The 14989-nt window shown below is 43.5% G+C and overlaps 1 protein-coding gene across 1 annotated transcript in view; it reads right to left on the bottom strand.

Annotated features, from left to right (window-relative positions):
* The window catches only part of CLIC3 (chloride intracellular channel 3), a 151377-nt gene that overhangs the window by 12991 nt on the left and 123397 nt on the right, over nt 1–14989 (bottom strand). Inside the window, exons 3-4 of the mRNA XM_069609744.1 lie at nt 11831–11956; nt 10913–11019 (exon numbers count right to left, since the gene is read on the bottom strand). Coding sequence (XP_069465845.1) covers nt 10913–11019; nt 11831–11956 — 233 coding nt within the window. The remainder of the gene's footprint in view (nt 1–10912; nt 11020–11830; nt 11957–14989) is intronic.

The raw sequence follows: 14989 nt of genomic DNA, 5'->3' as shown, positions 1-14989 counted from the left end.
GCCAAGGCTAATGCTGGTAAAGAACCACTTGAGCCGAAACGAATAGTGTCGCTAATCAACACCCATGAGCCAAAATGGAAACCTGCTATTCTTCTTTTTAAAGCGTATAATAAAGCGAGCAAACAAAAGAAATGAGAAAATACCAGAGCCAGCTTCCTGGGTACACACTACACCCCATGCCAAACACCGTAGGGAAAATGACATCCCAGCTCAGATCAGAACCTAAAATATGACTCATATAAAACAGGAAATTCAGCCCCTGTCTGTGGTGATAATATTTCATTGACATGAATATGATCTTGTATTTTTAAGTTTCTAGCAAGGCCTCAACAATACAAGCTTCTATTTTTAGAGTATTTATTCCATTTTATTTTATAATGTTTATAAAGTGCTAAACGCCTCAGGGCCCAGCTACTACAGAGCGCCATTGGAGGAAAGGGAATGGCGAGAGAAGACATGGGGCTGAGAAGGTGTAAGGAAGGGGAACCTAAATAGAGATGCGCCCCCCCCCCCACTATCCACACTAACTGCCCCATCTACCTCTCCTGCCCTCAGGAATACTTTATGTAATATGTGAGTATGTAAATGCTGGCCTCAGGCTCTCAATGCATGTCCTCAGTCCCTGTCCCTACTATATGTTCCCACTCTTGCCCCGTCAGCACCCGGCATGCACGTATCTGGAGGCACCTGGTCATATGCCTGCCTCCAATCTCTTTTATTGCCTTCTCTATAAGTCATTTCTGTTCAGAATGAAACCCTGTTCTTCAATTAATATAAATGATCAAGATGACAGACGACGGAATAAAACAAGTGAGAATTAGCGACAGGAAGGGAACCTAACAGAAAGCAGGAGGAAGGGGGGACAGGCCTTCTGCTTAGTGTGGCTCCTTAGGCCACACAAATGGGACAATATAGGACAAATAGCAGGTCTGAGGCTCTTGAGCAGCGAGCAGTGCAGATTACAAGGGATGACGTGTGTCCATTTCTATTCTGATTAAGAAACTTCTAGAATGAAAGATCTGTGATGAATGAGTCTTTCCTTACTTGACAAGTTTCAGGAGACGTGTGTGCATCTGAGGTGTGTTGCAAAAGCTCTCTATTGGGTGGGACCTTCAACATGTACAGCTTTGCCTCCAAAAAGCTTATTTTACCAATTGATGACATGAATGATTATTTGGTCCCAGGACTTCTTATCACTCAACAGTAAGTGGCACCACTCAACATAGTGTATATTATACAGATACACATGTAAAACCAAAACTTAACACTTTCATTGCCCTTGGAAGAATGGAAGTCTGATTCAGCCGTGCCAGAGATAAAACTACGTTTTTATCCTGATTACAGATTCAGCATAATATTTACCTAGATGAAATTACGCAGCCTACAGAACTGACAAGCTTGACACCACACCATGTCTGCCTATATACATTGTAGTTTTATTTGTATATGGCTGTTTGCCAGCAATTTTGAACATTATGGACCACCAAAACCAAAGGCCATTTAGGTCTACTTTAAATTTTGTGATACTAAGTGACATCAGCATTGTTCATATCATCAAGTTTTGTATCCTTGATAAAGCCCTGTAGCGTAAAACTCATGGCCATGTATTCTGCAACTTTGAGTCCACTACATGTCACTAGTTTCACTATACTAGCACACAAGCACTTCTATAGGAGTGTGTGGAAAAACTTTGTTATATTCAATGAAAATAATTTGAAATGATCGTGAATATTTTTCTGAAAGGAGTGCTAGCGTTGGGCTCACTTTATTTATGTACCAGCACTTGTTGGTCCCTTCCTGGAGCAGCTCTTTGTTCTTCCAAATAGAAGAAAACAGGGATAGTGGTATAGGTGCGACTAACTTAGGTCTGACAACCCATTTGTTTGCCCAGAAACAAAACTCACAACCCTGAGACTGATTGGTTCATTAAATGGTGGTCCAAGAAGCTATGCCATCCTCCCACATGGAACATGAACTCATACCTTCTCCAAAGACCTGTACCAAATCTTTCCATAGGCTCCCTAATGCATATGAAGTACCGGACAAGCAGTGAGCCACATGTCTTCCGCGGCCACTCAATGATGCCATGGTTTGATGCTCTCAGGCTCAGAAATTAAGAATTCTTTTTGATCAGGGCAAGGAAAACTACCCTGAAAATGTAAAACTGCACTTTCCAGAGGAGCCTTCAATAGGGGAATCTGATCAAGAGCCACTCTCCATATCCCCACATCCTCCCGCTAATGACTGGCGACCAGTTCATCTGCACAAGACTGGGTAAAGGCGTTCAAGTGGCCCAATTCATGGGGTCCTGTTGCGGAAAATTGTCAATTATAACTAGGCTTTCCCAAATTAGGTTTAAACTGATTAGATTTGTCCCATCCCCCATCAAGATGAAATGTTTTCTTTTAAGTTGAAGCTGGAAAAACACCATGTTCATGGCCACTGGCTGTACTGTTTGTGTGAGTTACATGTGTTGGATTTGTGGCCGCGTTGTACCTTGATTATTATTCGTAGTGCTCCAGATAAGATTTTGAAGTGGGAGTATTTTACTCCTTATTTTTGAAAGTTGGGAGTAAAATGATTTTTTAGGGTGTACAAACATGAGTCCTGTTCCTAATGAGGGTATTTTATAAACAAGTCAACATATTTTCAACTGTAAAACAGTTTTTTTTAAATGAGAAATACTTCTTTGCACCAAGTTATTAATGCATAATAAAAGAACACATCCATGGAACTGTTTGGGTGAACGCAGGGGCAAACCCTCCTATGTGTCCATTTCCCATTTTTTACTGGGAATATTTTTACTCCTTGTTTTTATTTTTTGGGAGTATTTGCCTATTTTTAGGGAGTAAAAGTGGCTGATAGCCTCCTTTTCTGCAGTGATGAAAAAGGCTGCAGATTGCATGTTCTGGTGGATGCTGTTATCCGAGTGCAGCTATTTTATTTACCATGTTCATGGGTGAGTTTATCTGTAGGAAATGCTGACTCTAATATTTTGGGTTACCTATTGCATGGTGTTGTCTATAAGCAAACACTATTGGCATGGAAAGTGAAGTTAAGTAGGAGATGGGATGTGAAGCGGGACACACCACCTGCGTTCGTTTTATTAGCCACCCATTGATGACCATGGCCATGCTAGACCCTTGTCACAGAAATGAGGGTGATCCCACTGCTCTGTTGGGAACAGGTGCAGTGTGAGTCGCCAGTCATGACAGTGTCCTTTCTGACCCTGTCATGAATTAAATCACGGCTGTCACACTTGCATTTTCATCCCCTAAAAATGAAGGAAATGCTTTTTTTTCCAAGCATTTCATATATCCAGGACATTAAAAATCAGTCAAACATGATTTGAAGTAGCCTAAAGGCAATATGTGTGCCATAAAACACAGATAGCAAATAATTACATTTGTATTTACTTTCTTCAAAAACAATTGAAAACAAGCATTGAAATAGCCAATAGGTCTGGCTCTCTCTGCTGCTCTCCAGCTGGTTTGTACTTCAACTTCCATGAACCCTCACCATTCAATATGCTAGCAAGGCCTGGTGGGAGTAAACTATACCCTTTGGTGTTTCTCTGCAACCTGGGACTTTCCAGTTGTTTAGGACTATGACTCCCATGACCTCTCGACATTGACAATGCTGGTTAGGGCAGATGGGAGTTGTAGTCCAAAATATTTGGATAGCTAAATGTTGCAGACCCCTGCTCTAGAGTGTTAATAAATAGGTGCTCAGTTAATTAAAATGACAATAAAATGTTGCCTTTAAATTTGACATCACTTTACTGACTTGCAACCACAACTCTCACACAGCTCCTATCAGCGGCTTACAAAGAAATGCTAGGTTGTAGCAGCACTTCACGCTGCAGCACTTCGGACCAAACTCATGGATTTTTTGCACGGCTCAGTGACTTTGCACTGGCGACGCAAACCCTGATTCATGGAACTGTGCAAAGTCAATTTTTGCAGTGCAAAGCCATTTTGTACTGCAACAATGACCACTTGCACCGACTTTGCACTCCAAAAATACACTTTGCACAGTTCCATGAATCAGGGTTTGTGTCGCCACTGCAAAGTCACTTTTCAGCAGTGCAAAGTCACGGAACCGTGCAAATATTTCATGAATTGTGCCCTTTACTGCTTCCTGGACGCAGCAAGCATTTTTCTGAGAATATAACGAGAAGCAGCAGATCAACAGATACACGACCCTCCCAAAATGGCAGGTGTTAAGCAGACAATAAGGCAAAACATCATGTAGAAAGCAAAAGTGACAGCTAATTATAGACCGAAGAACTAAACAATGCTGCCCTGCCTAGAAGCAGTGAAGCGCCCGGAAGTAATGGAATTCTCCGTCTCGAGACACGGAGGCCTCCACGCGATCAACTTTCATCTCTATACAATGGGACTTCTCAAACCTGCGGGGGCTGGATATAAGGGGGGGGGCGAAGTCGACTTTGGGGGCCACTCGGTGGGATTCAATTATAAATCATATTCAGCTTATTAATGAGGAAATGCTGGCTGCCAGGTCCAGATAATGTGAACTTGTTTTTAATTGGGCAAAGTTAACAAAAAAAAACGTGTCTAACATCAGTAGAGCGCTCAACAATGTACTCACAGAGTAACGATGTGACACGCACCCTGCTTAGATTGCACGCAGCCCCGAGCAAGCAACAGCCCCGAAGATCGCCCAGTCACAACTTGAACAACGTTTCCCTACTTCGTGACGTGTGCCTCTGCTGCTGGAGCACTGAGAGATGCAGTGCTTTAAGTGGGGTAAGACATTGAGGGGGGCCTCGTTTGGGGGCGTGGCTTTCATTGTGGGCGTGGCCTAAAACGTGCACAAATCATTCTAAGGTGCGCAAACAAATATATAAATGTATGTCAGCATTTATATATTTGTATGCGTAGTACTATGGTTTGTGTACTTGTCAAGCCTTATAAACGTAGCAATATTACATATTTCTATGTTTATAAAAAGGTGGCTTGAAAAGTGCACAAACCATAGTAATTTACGCACACTTATGCTCAGAGCAGATAGACCACAGAGCCCGAGGTGTCTTTCCCCCTCTGCGAACCCGCGGGCTCCGTGATTGTTACAGTGACTGACAGAATTGCCAACCAATCACAGCAACGCTGTGCCTGACTAGCACTTCTGTCAGCTCGACTGACATTTAAATGGCGGGCACAATTCCCGTCGCGGCTGCGGCGGGATAAAGCATCCCGCCAATGTTGTGTGGGACCGCGGGCCCTGGCAGGGCCCCGGTTCAGTCCCATTTTTTGGAGACTGCCGGTGCCTGGCACCGGCCGGTCCCGGCCGTCTTAAAACACTGGAGAGATGAATGCTACAGCTTTCTCCAAATCTTACATCTCAGTGGCCATGCTGACACTGTGCTGACATAACGTTCACAGGCTGCCATTTCCGGCCTGGAAAGGAACCAATCTATTTCCACAATGTTAGCATAAGGAATAGAAAGACAGAGCTGCACCTCTACACAGTAATGCCTAAAAAGAGCATGCGTGAACTAGCGCCATGAAAAGAGAAGAATTTCTTAGATGCGACTTCATGGAAGGGAGCCGTTGGAATGGAAACTCTCATTAAGTAGTGAGGTGCAGTGCAGCCACAGAATTGGGTCTCTATCGTATTGCCAATATCAGCCTAAAATGTGAGAAAATCGTGTTTTCTCTGCATAGGAACTTGGACTATAGAGCCAGAGAACAGGGAGTCCTGTTAACCAAAACCAAGCATCCTACCAGCACTTTCTGTTCCCACACATCTTTAGATCTTCCTCTAGGGAATTTGCAAGCCAGACGAGCCTTCTCTTAAATGCACAGAATCAGCTCTGCCTTCTTTGACGACGGTCTAAACTCCCCACAGAAGAACATTTAGCATGTGCAGAACTCCGCTGACCTTGTTACTTCCTAAATCAGGTTACTTTCCAGGCCCTTCATGGGCACTGGTGCAGCCGTTTTATTTTTAGCTATTCGGTGGTGCTACAGGGCCACCTGTAAACTGAAACTATTGTATTGATGTACAAGTATGAGGAAGACGAGATCTGAGCAGGGACACAAAGCATGTTTTTGTTATTTATCCATCCATTGACTTTCCATGACCATGCTAACCCATGTTGGCATTGCCAATGCTTCTTTAGGATATGCCATCCGCACGGCCTCCTAGTGCTTTTGTGTCCTGTACGAGAAGGTGAAGGGAGCTTGAGGAGATAGTGTGAATAAAGTACCCTGAGGCCTTTGGGTGAGAGGCGCTATATAAGAAATATTTAGAATATAGAAAACAAGGTTGCTATTGGTCAGGGCTCAAGTCGAGGGTAGACAAAGTACACCAACTTTTTTCAGAGGGTGGACTCAGTCCCCCACAGCTAAAATGAGAAACATTGAATGCCCTCTTTGAATTAAAGCCGACCTCGGGGATCAAACCACAGTGTCAGGATTGTAGGCACTTCACTACATAACCTGTTGAAAAATAACCGATAACTAAAGGTGAAATGTCACATTTCGGTACTGCAAGTTCCAGAGAAAACATTTGTCTTGGTTCTTGGAGTTTAAAACATGTACACCTTTTAACGTTTTCAAAAACACCATTAGAAGAAAATATCCTCTCTTGGTTTTGTGTGTGTGCTGATTTTTTTGAAAGGCAAATGCTATTTGTCCTATGCAATTTGGGTGGTTATGCAAAGCCAATTTAATGAAATGTGTACATTTCACCTTGATATGCTAATGTCTGGTGACGTCACACTCCATTGCGTTTGTTGATGAGTCCCCCCACTTTTATTTTTAGGATTTGACCCCTGATATTGGTAAAATGTTGATGTAATGTAAAGTGCCATGCTGTATGTGCTGATCTTGGCCTAAGCATTGCGGGAGGTGAGGTGAAACATAAGATTCTTCACAATGGCTGGCATCCAGCGGCGTCCTCCAGCCATCCTGGAGTGCACTTGTGGGAAGCTGGTTGGATAGTTGCTTAGAGTGTGCGTTGCTGGTCAAGGAGAAGGTGAGTGGTTTGGGTTTGATGGCATACTTGCAAAACTTCAAGTGTGGAGAGGTGTGAGGTGGATTCTGGCCAATGAAAACGATGGGTCCACGCTGAGTGTGCCTGTTATGGTAGAAGGCTGAGTGAGATGTGGCGCTGGGTCAATAATTGCGTCACAGCGGACGGAGGGGTTGCACATGGGTAATTTGACCACAACAGTGTATCTTCTGGTGGGGGTTAGCCCTAAAGCTTGTTCTGTCCTGAGTGCTCCGTTTGTCTAGTTTATGCTTTGGCTTTGCGTGTAGCACCAGGGTAGGGGTTAGCTCCAGGTTCCACCATTGCCATCCATGCGCGCCTTGTTATCTGCAAGTTCCATCCGGTTGGTGGTGCCAGAGTTCAGGAAGGCACGTGAGTGGGGATGATCCGTCCTTGGCTGTCGCTTCCACTCCAACCTTCCTTTCATTTGATGTTAAGGTCCATTTAAAACCCTTTGACTTTTTGCAACAATGGAAACCTTCCCTTTTCACTAAATCAACTCCTCTCTCGCTCATCCTCTTCAGGTAAACTTGCAATTTATAAAAAGTGTAATGGTTCAGGGTCGGAAGACCATACACAAGACCGAGGTTGCAGAAGGCAGCCTGAGAAGGCCCCCGCGAATATCGGTCAGATGCCTCCCCCCGTTCTCCGAGCCATTTTAGTGGTTGTCCCCACTGTCCCAACCCTCCACCCAGCCTTCCTGCCCCATCCTCTCTATCCCCGCCACTTGCCTGTATTAGACCACGCTGCCTCAGCTGTCTGCTAACCATGCTGCTTGCCTGGATGTCTGACGCAAGTGACATAGGGCCTCATTACGAGTATGGCTGGCCGGAAATAAGGGTTCCGGTAGCAACCGACCGGAACCCATTCTGGACCGGCAGACTACAACTCTGCTTTCCTGGGCCTGTATGCCCGGCATGTGTGACCTGCCGGGCGCAACGGCCCCGGAAAGCAGAGTTGTGACTGATGCACCGGCACTATTAGCAACGGTCCCGGTGCTTCGATGAACTCATTCCCATGGAGTCCTATGGGACTCCACGGAATTGGGGACTTCCTGAATCCTCCGCCTGATATCCTTGTAATGTCCCGGTGGCACCGTGATTTCAGGTGGCAGATTTGGTGTTATGGGGACGGCAGCCCATAGTCTTTTTTTATGGGGACGTGGTCTAGAGATCGCAATTGAGTTTAACATAACAAATACAAACCATGCTTCCCTTTCAGTTGTAAAAAGCCAGCGGCCTTCCCAGTGACTCACCACTCCGATTAAGGTAACTTGCGTTAGTCTGTTGGGACATTAATATTTAGATTGTCATTTATATCTCAAAGCTACTTTCTGCGCAATTGAATGGAAACTGTTAATTTGTCAGTATTTTATATTACGTGGTTGCCGATATCCTGAAAAATCTGCATTTTGTTCACCCCGGTAATAAATGAGACTCGCATCCCTTCCATTTGAACCTCTCGCGAGTGCAAGACTCAGTCTCCCGCCAGCAGCCCGCCTACTGCTATATACATACATTCCTATTGCCTTTTAATGAGAATGTGCCATTTCTGCCCTTCATTATATTTTTGTTTCTTTGAGAACTATTTGCCCTTTTTAGTTTTGGCTATAATGTGGCGCTAAAGCCTCACCTATAAGCTGAAACTATTGCATTAGTCGGGCGGGACATTGGGTGACCAGATTTTCAAGATAGAAAACCAGGACGGCCAAAAACATAAAAGAAGTACTAACCCAGTTCCCCCTCTCCCCCCTTTAACTCAACGACCTTCCATGCACCCCCAAGCCCCCCACTGTATCTGCATAAAACTTGTGCGGTTTTGACAGTTGATAAAAGCACAAAAATAACATGCATGGTCCGTTTTAACCTGGATTATTATTGGTATTTAGTGTGAAAAGTTTAGCATCTCAACTATAACACACTTTAAAAATGTTAAAAAAAAGCTAACGTAAATATCAAAGCCGCTGTTGCTTGTTGACATTACATATGATTTATTTTGTTTCTTTCGGACTTCGACCCTCATAATGCCGAGACAAAAACCAATCCCCAGCCTTAAATGGGGTCAGGTGTGGGGCGCTATTTTATGCTGATGATGCGGCTTTGATAGATTTAACATAGATGTTCTCCAACAGTGCCTACTCTATGCAGCTAGGTTCTTCGAGGTCCATGGTCTGGAATTGAACCTCGGGTCGTAATTGGGAAGAGCAAAAATAATTTTGTATGGCCAAATAATAATGTTAGCATCTCAATAGAGGATACACACACTTATTTAGGTAGGCTGTTCCATAGGAATTTAGTGACTGTATCATATTAAAAAGGAAGCAAATCGGATCCAAACATGTTTAATACATTTATATTATAATTTTCGGCGGGAAGAGATTGGACAAAGGACTAAGCATGATGGAGGCTAAAGTCCATACCTCCGCATTATACGGCTGCGAAATCTGGGGATTTCCTAATTGCTCCAGATTAGATACAGCTCAAAATGAATTCCTATGAAAAATCTCTGGGCTGGGCCCGAGTGCTCGCGGGATGCCCGAAGGACTGAGCTGAATTTAGCATTTCAGTTCTTGCCGAATGGAAGTTTCTGCCAGAATTTCTGAATTGGAAGTTAAAAACCCAAATAGGTGAAATGTTGTGAGTGAAATTTGCTCGTCTCCTCTGCAGGAAAAATATACATGGCAGAAATATAGAAATATGTTGGTAAGGAAATGGGGACTTTTGCTTGACCAAATGTGCAGCCTGGCAGAGCTGAAGAGTGTGCTAAAAGGTAAGGCAGTTGAGCTGGAATATGCAACTATCAGGAAACGGATAGGCACACAGTACACTACCGTCAATGTCGTTCTTGGAAGCTGCCTGCGAACACATTGTGGAGAAGAGTCCAGTCAGTGCGTTCAGGTCACCAGTGCACAGGGGGACCATTTGAATGATTTGTTTACCTTTTGCAGCAAGAATGAATGGGCTGAGGTGTCATAAAGAGTGCTTATGCGAGTTAGGGTGTGAGGAGAACCTTTTACATTTTTTATTAATTTGCCCCCTGTTGGTTGACCTTAGAAAGCATCTTCTCAGAAAGCATTTTTATAAACAACAGTATCAGAGATATCAAGAACGCAATGTCCTTATTGATGAATTTGAATGACATGAATTTCATATCAGATGTTGGTATGGACGGGGTTTTAGAAGGTATGGTAGACTTTTGTAAAATGTCTTGCTGATTTAAAAAAAGAAAAATGGGAGCGGCTTTTAAAACTGTAGAATTTGTTTTTATATTTGTATGCATTGTTAATGGCTAACGCACAATGAAAATGTGTTTTCCTTTTCCTAGCCCTATATCGCAATCATACTCTTAACATTATATTTGCTTAGTCTCCTTCCTCGAGCTCGAGCTGCAGTACCTGGAAAGTGCAACTCCCCGGTTTTAGCGCAGCCTTCAAGCTTCATTTGCACCCTAAACTAATAAACCACAGCAGCTGATCTACACAGGCTTACAACCCCTCCAGGCTTATGATCACCACCAAACGGCAGTACACTCTTATTTGACTGCGGCCGGCAGTAGATGTCCAAGATACATACCATGAATGCCTTTGCCGGTCACCAGCCAGTCAATTTGGCAGATTATGGTGCAAAGTATTACTATGGCCAATGAATTTGGGCAGTAAAGGGTGGGATAATCAAATAGGCATTTTCAATTGGGTGATCTGGAAATCAGAACAGATTATGGGGATCTATCTAGAACTCATTAGGACCATCAGTCCCCACTCATTGCTGCAGTTATGTTTTCTAATGCATGCCTTATAGGGACAACAGAGAACTATGAAACTAGAAGAATCCATATCAGTCGAAATCAAACTCCCCCCCCCCCCAAAAGAAGAATTACTTGTGAGACCCACACTCACCGTCTTCCTTCTTGGGATCGTAGTTCTTGATGTAGGCGGAGAACTTCTGAAAGACGTCGTTCCCAGCTGTAGAAGATCCCTTGTACCTGGGAGTCATGTTGGGATAACTGTGGAAGGGATGGTTGCATCATCAAAGGTATGCTTGTTGGTACATACAGGGCATTCTGGGCATATGTAATGCGTGGCATGATTGGGTGCATGTGCAGGACCCTCGCATTCACCTACACATTCTGAAGGTATTCACTTCTTCAGAGCCATCTACTGTCTATTCTATTTCAACCATGAATGTGAGCTTAATTCCAGATCCTGAGCACACGTAATGCTCCCTTGTCAATACATTTGAGCTTCTTTCAGTTACTTGAAGTTCTTAACACCATCTGTTCTTTTTCTCTGTTAAGATGAACTGTATGTTAGTTGACCACATCAAAGACCTTTTATCTCTGCACTCTGAATGAGAGCTTCATCTCATACACTTGGACCCCTTGAAGCCCTATGCTCCCTTAACTCTGAAGATGTTCTTCATGTCAGTTTCTGGACACAATCTAAAGCCTATGTGCTCTGATCTCTTACCCGTGAATGTGAGCTCTACATCACTTATTAGTGACCACCATAAAACACTATGCTCTCTTATCCATGAACGCAAGTACCAAATCAATCACCGGAGTACAATACAGGCCCATGTGCCCTTTTAAAAAATGTGTGCTCTGTGCCATTGTCTGGACACCTGGATAGCCACATGTCCCCTCGGCTATGAATGTAAACTCCATGTCAGAATCTGGATGCCATTAAGGTCCTATGTACCCAAGAGAACTTTATCAGTCACTCAATCGACCTTGGGAGCCCCATCTCATAATCCACACGGTGAACTTTGGAGCGCAACACTGGCAGACACATGATGCTAGCGCTCATTGCAGGTACCTTGGAGGCCTAAGCTTCTCTTCCAGGAATTCCTCGATCTTGTTGGTGTCGGTTTTCACTTCTCCGTTGTAGAGTAGAAAAGGTGGCTGTGAACCTGGGGCCAGATCCTTCAGCACCTCTGGAGCTCTGTTTAGGATAAGGAACATGTTAATTGAAATGCAACCAAGTCATCACCTAAAATCAGCTGCCCTATGTTCGCTTTGAAAAAGAACTTTAATCTGAAGCAGAAACTTGAGAACACCTATAGATGCACAGGGGAAGAGACAACAGGACATTACAAGTGTGGAAAATGCATGGCCTGTCGGTTTACCAATACCACCCTCACTTTTGAGCAAGGACCCATCAAGTGGGAAATCCGTACCCACACAAATTGTAATACCAAAAATGTCATATACATCATCAAATGCCCATGTGACCTAATATATGTGGGAAAAGCCAGCAGCCCAGTCAAATAATGCATATCGGAACATTGGTCATGCATTAGGAATAAAATCAACGACAAACCGCTCGTTGAGCATTACATCAGAAAGGGACATACAGATCAAGACCTATTTTTTTTCTTTCAACAGAATATCAAGCGACACCCCCACATCGGCAATATTGACACTGTTAATCGGGGACTTAACATCTCGATGGAGTGAAATCAGGTAATCTTCACGTGACCCAAAGGATACATCAGACATGATGCACAGATGCGTTGTTTGGAGTAACCATTTCCACACAATCAATCCTTTTTATTCCATTCCTCAGTAGTTAAAAGAAGTGCTGTTTTGACCTCTGTACCCTGGATGTGGCCACAGAGGGCCCCCCAACAAATGATGTTATATTCCCATCTCCTGAAAAAGAAACTTCGGATTTACCCATGGAGGTAGGTAAGGGATATGCATGTTAGATGCAGACCCTTGTTGCAAGTTTAATAACAGTCAGACAAGGATTGAAAAAGGAATATTTTATAATATATATATTCATCTATGTATAGATGCATGGATCCGATCCATAGTAAATCGTGCATAATAGTGAAATACATATATCCGCTCGGCTGCCACATAAGAGAGAGTATGTGTGGAATGTAAAAAGGGACTTTTCCATCTCCCAAAACAGTGAATTCACCAGATCATCGTAGCTAGCGAGCGCATACTAGTAGCGCTGCAGAAGAAGTAGCTTTTCCAGTCCTCTCTCTTTTTCCATCATGCAAACAGGTCAACAAGAGACTGGACCATGCCACTGATGTCCCAAGTTGACTGAGACAAGGTGTGATAAATAGCCCGCATGTGCCAAAAGGATTCCAATCAAAAAATGAAAGCTTGAAATAGATATTGCACTAGAAATGTAGTACATCATCCTAACCTACGTGTGCATATTTGGCGCACCATAGAGACGGCAGCTACTTGCAGTCCTCTTTCTTTCCCCGTGAATCATGCGGTAAAAAAGGGACCACTTTACATGAACAGGTTCCCGGACAGATGCAGCTAACGCACGGACAAGAAACACACCAACAGGCAGCACAGGAAATGCCCCATGAATGCCAAGCAGAGACTGTTAAGGGTCTCTGTGGCTTTAAGGCACAGACGGGGACACTGGCGGGAAGCGGGAGCGAGGGAGGAAAGGGAGGAGTCAAGGAGGAATTGCCAGTTAGAGGTTAACGGTTGAATAAAGTGGAGGTGCAGTTTTCCCGCAGGTGTTGGGTCCTTCCTTTGGGTGTAAGTGCCATTTACAACAGAGACTAGACAGGTTCCCACTAGGGCAGCAAGCAATAGTCTGTTTTGAGAAACCGGTTGTTTTGAAAGGTGAGACTCGACCTGGAAAACACACGAATTAGCAGTGCACAATGTCCATGAGCAGTTGTTTGGACAAAGCCTGTACATATAGAGACAGTCATACATTGGAGATGCTCCCAACATCAGAATGACGATGAATACATCCGGGCAGGCATTAATGTTGTATAAGCCACACGAGCAACACGTTTTGAGCTAAGACCCCACACTAAGTCTTTTCAAAATGAGAAAGGCAAGCGCTAAATAGAGGTATCCTAACAAATGGTTGTACCTTAATTTTTAGGCACATTCAGTATGAACACGCGGCTGGAAGATAATCCGTAGAGTGACAGATGGCTCCTCAGGCAATACATCAGATAAAGATATAGCCTCATAAGTGAGTAAGTACTGCTGCAAGTGATGCCTCTGCGAATATCGTAACTAGCTAGAGTTGGATTCAACAAGCTTTGCTCACTTATTGTCTCGGGAGGATAGCTCAGGGGCAATGTGCTCACCTTGGAAGCAAGTTGACATAGCAACATAGGTTCAATCCCCGGGTCCGCGCTTAGAAACCTCTGGGTATTAAGCATGTTACAAATAACCTATCATTTCATATCACAGGTAATAACTGAGAGGATTTTGGGAAAACCCCTGTGGCGAACTCTTGGAAGTCAGGGGTGAACAAACCTACAGCACAACAAAAACTGTATAAAATGTGTGAGTTTTTTCTTACCTAAAGGGTATGATGGAAGTGAACTGAGTGTTCTTCTCTAGTGCACGACATCCGACCTCCCCCTGTATCTTTTGTCTATAGATACACTAGGACAACAAACAGCCAACACAAATAAAGAAAGGCTGTGACAAAATAGGATCAAGGGCACGCAAGCAACATAAGGTATGCACTTCTGTCCCATAATTCATTTGATTTGTAATTGATATCATATATTTAAGTCATTCTTCAATACTGTTGTACAGAGAGGCACATTTTTTAATACGCTATCATGTTTTTGCTGTAGACACTTTGTGAACAGCGAATTTTAGAAAGGAGGTCAGTCCATTTAGAAGCCACTCCTTGTCCTGATGATGGGAAGAGCAGGATTTGGCGTGAATGTAGCTGAGCCCCAGCTGAAACACGTGTCGACAGATAAAAGGTTTTATCATTTGTCAAACAAGAACTGTATACAATTATTGGTGTGTAGAGATATGGATCTAGGTGACATTATTGTGTATGGATGAGAGGCAAGTATGGAGTGAGTCGAATGAATTAGGATATATAAAAATATGTATACAGCCATTTTTATATGGTGTTGTAAAGTGTGAACTTGTTGAATTGAACTATCTCAATAGTAGAAGAGTTTAAAACACGAAACTAGTAGAGTGTTTTGTTCTGATCTATACAAATTGG

Source organism: Ambystoma mexicanum, chromosome 8, assembly GCF_040938575.1.
Source record: "Ambystoma mexicanum isolate Mex_15411 chromosome 8, UKY_AmexF1_1, whole genome shotgun sequence".
Classification (NCBI taxonomy): domain Eukaryota; kingdom Metazoa; phylum Chordata; class Amphibia; order Caudata; family Ambystomatidae; genus Ambystoma; species Ambystoma mexicanum.
This window is presented reverse-complemented; position numbering and strand designations above follow the sequence as displayed.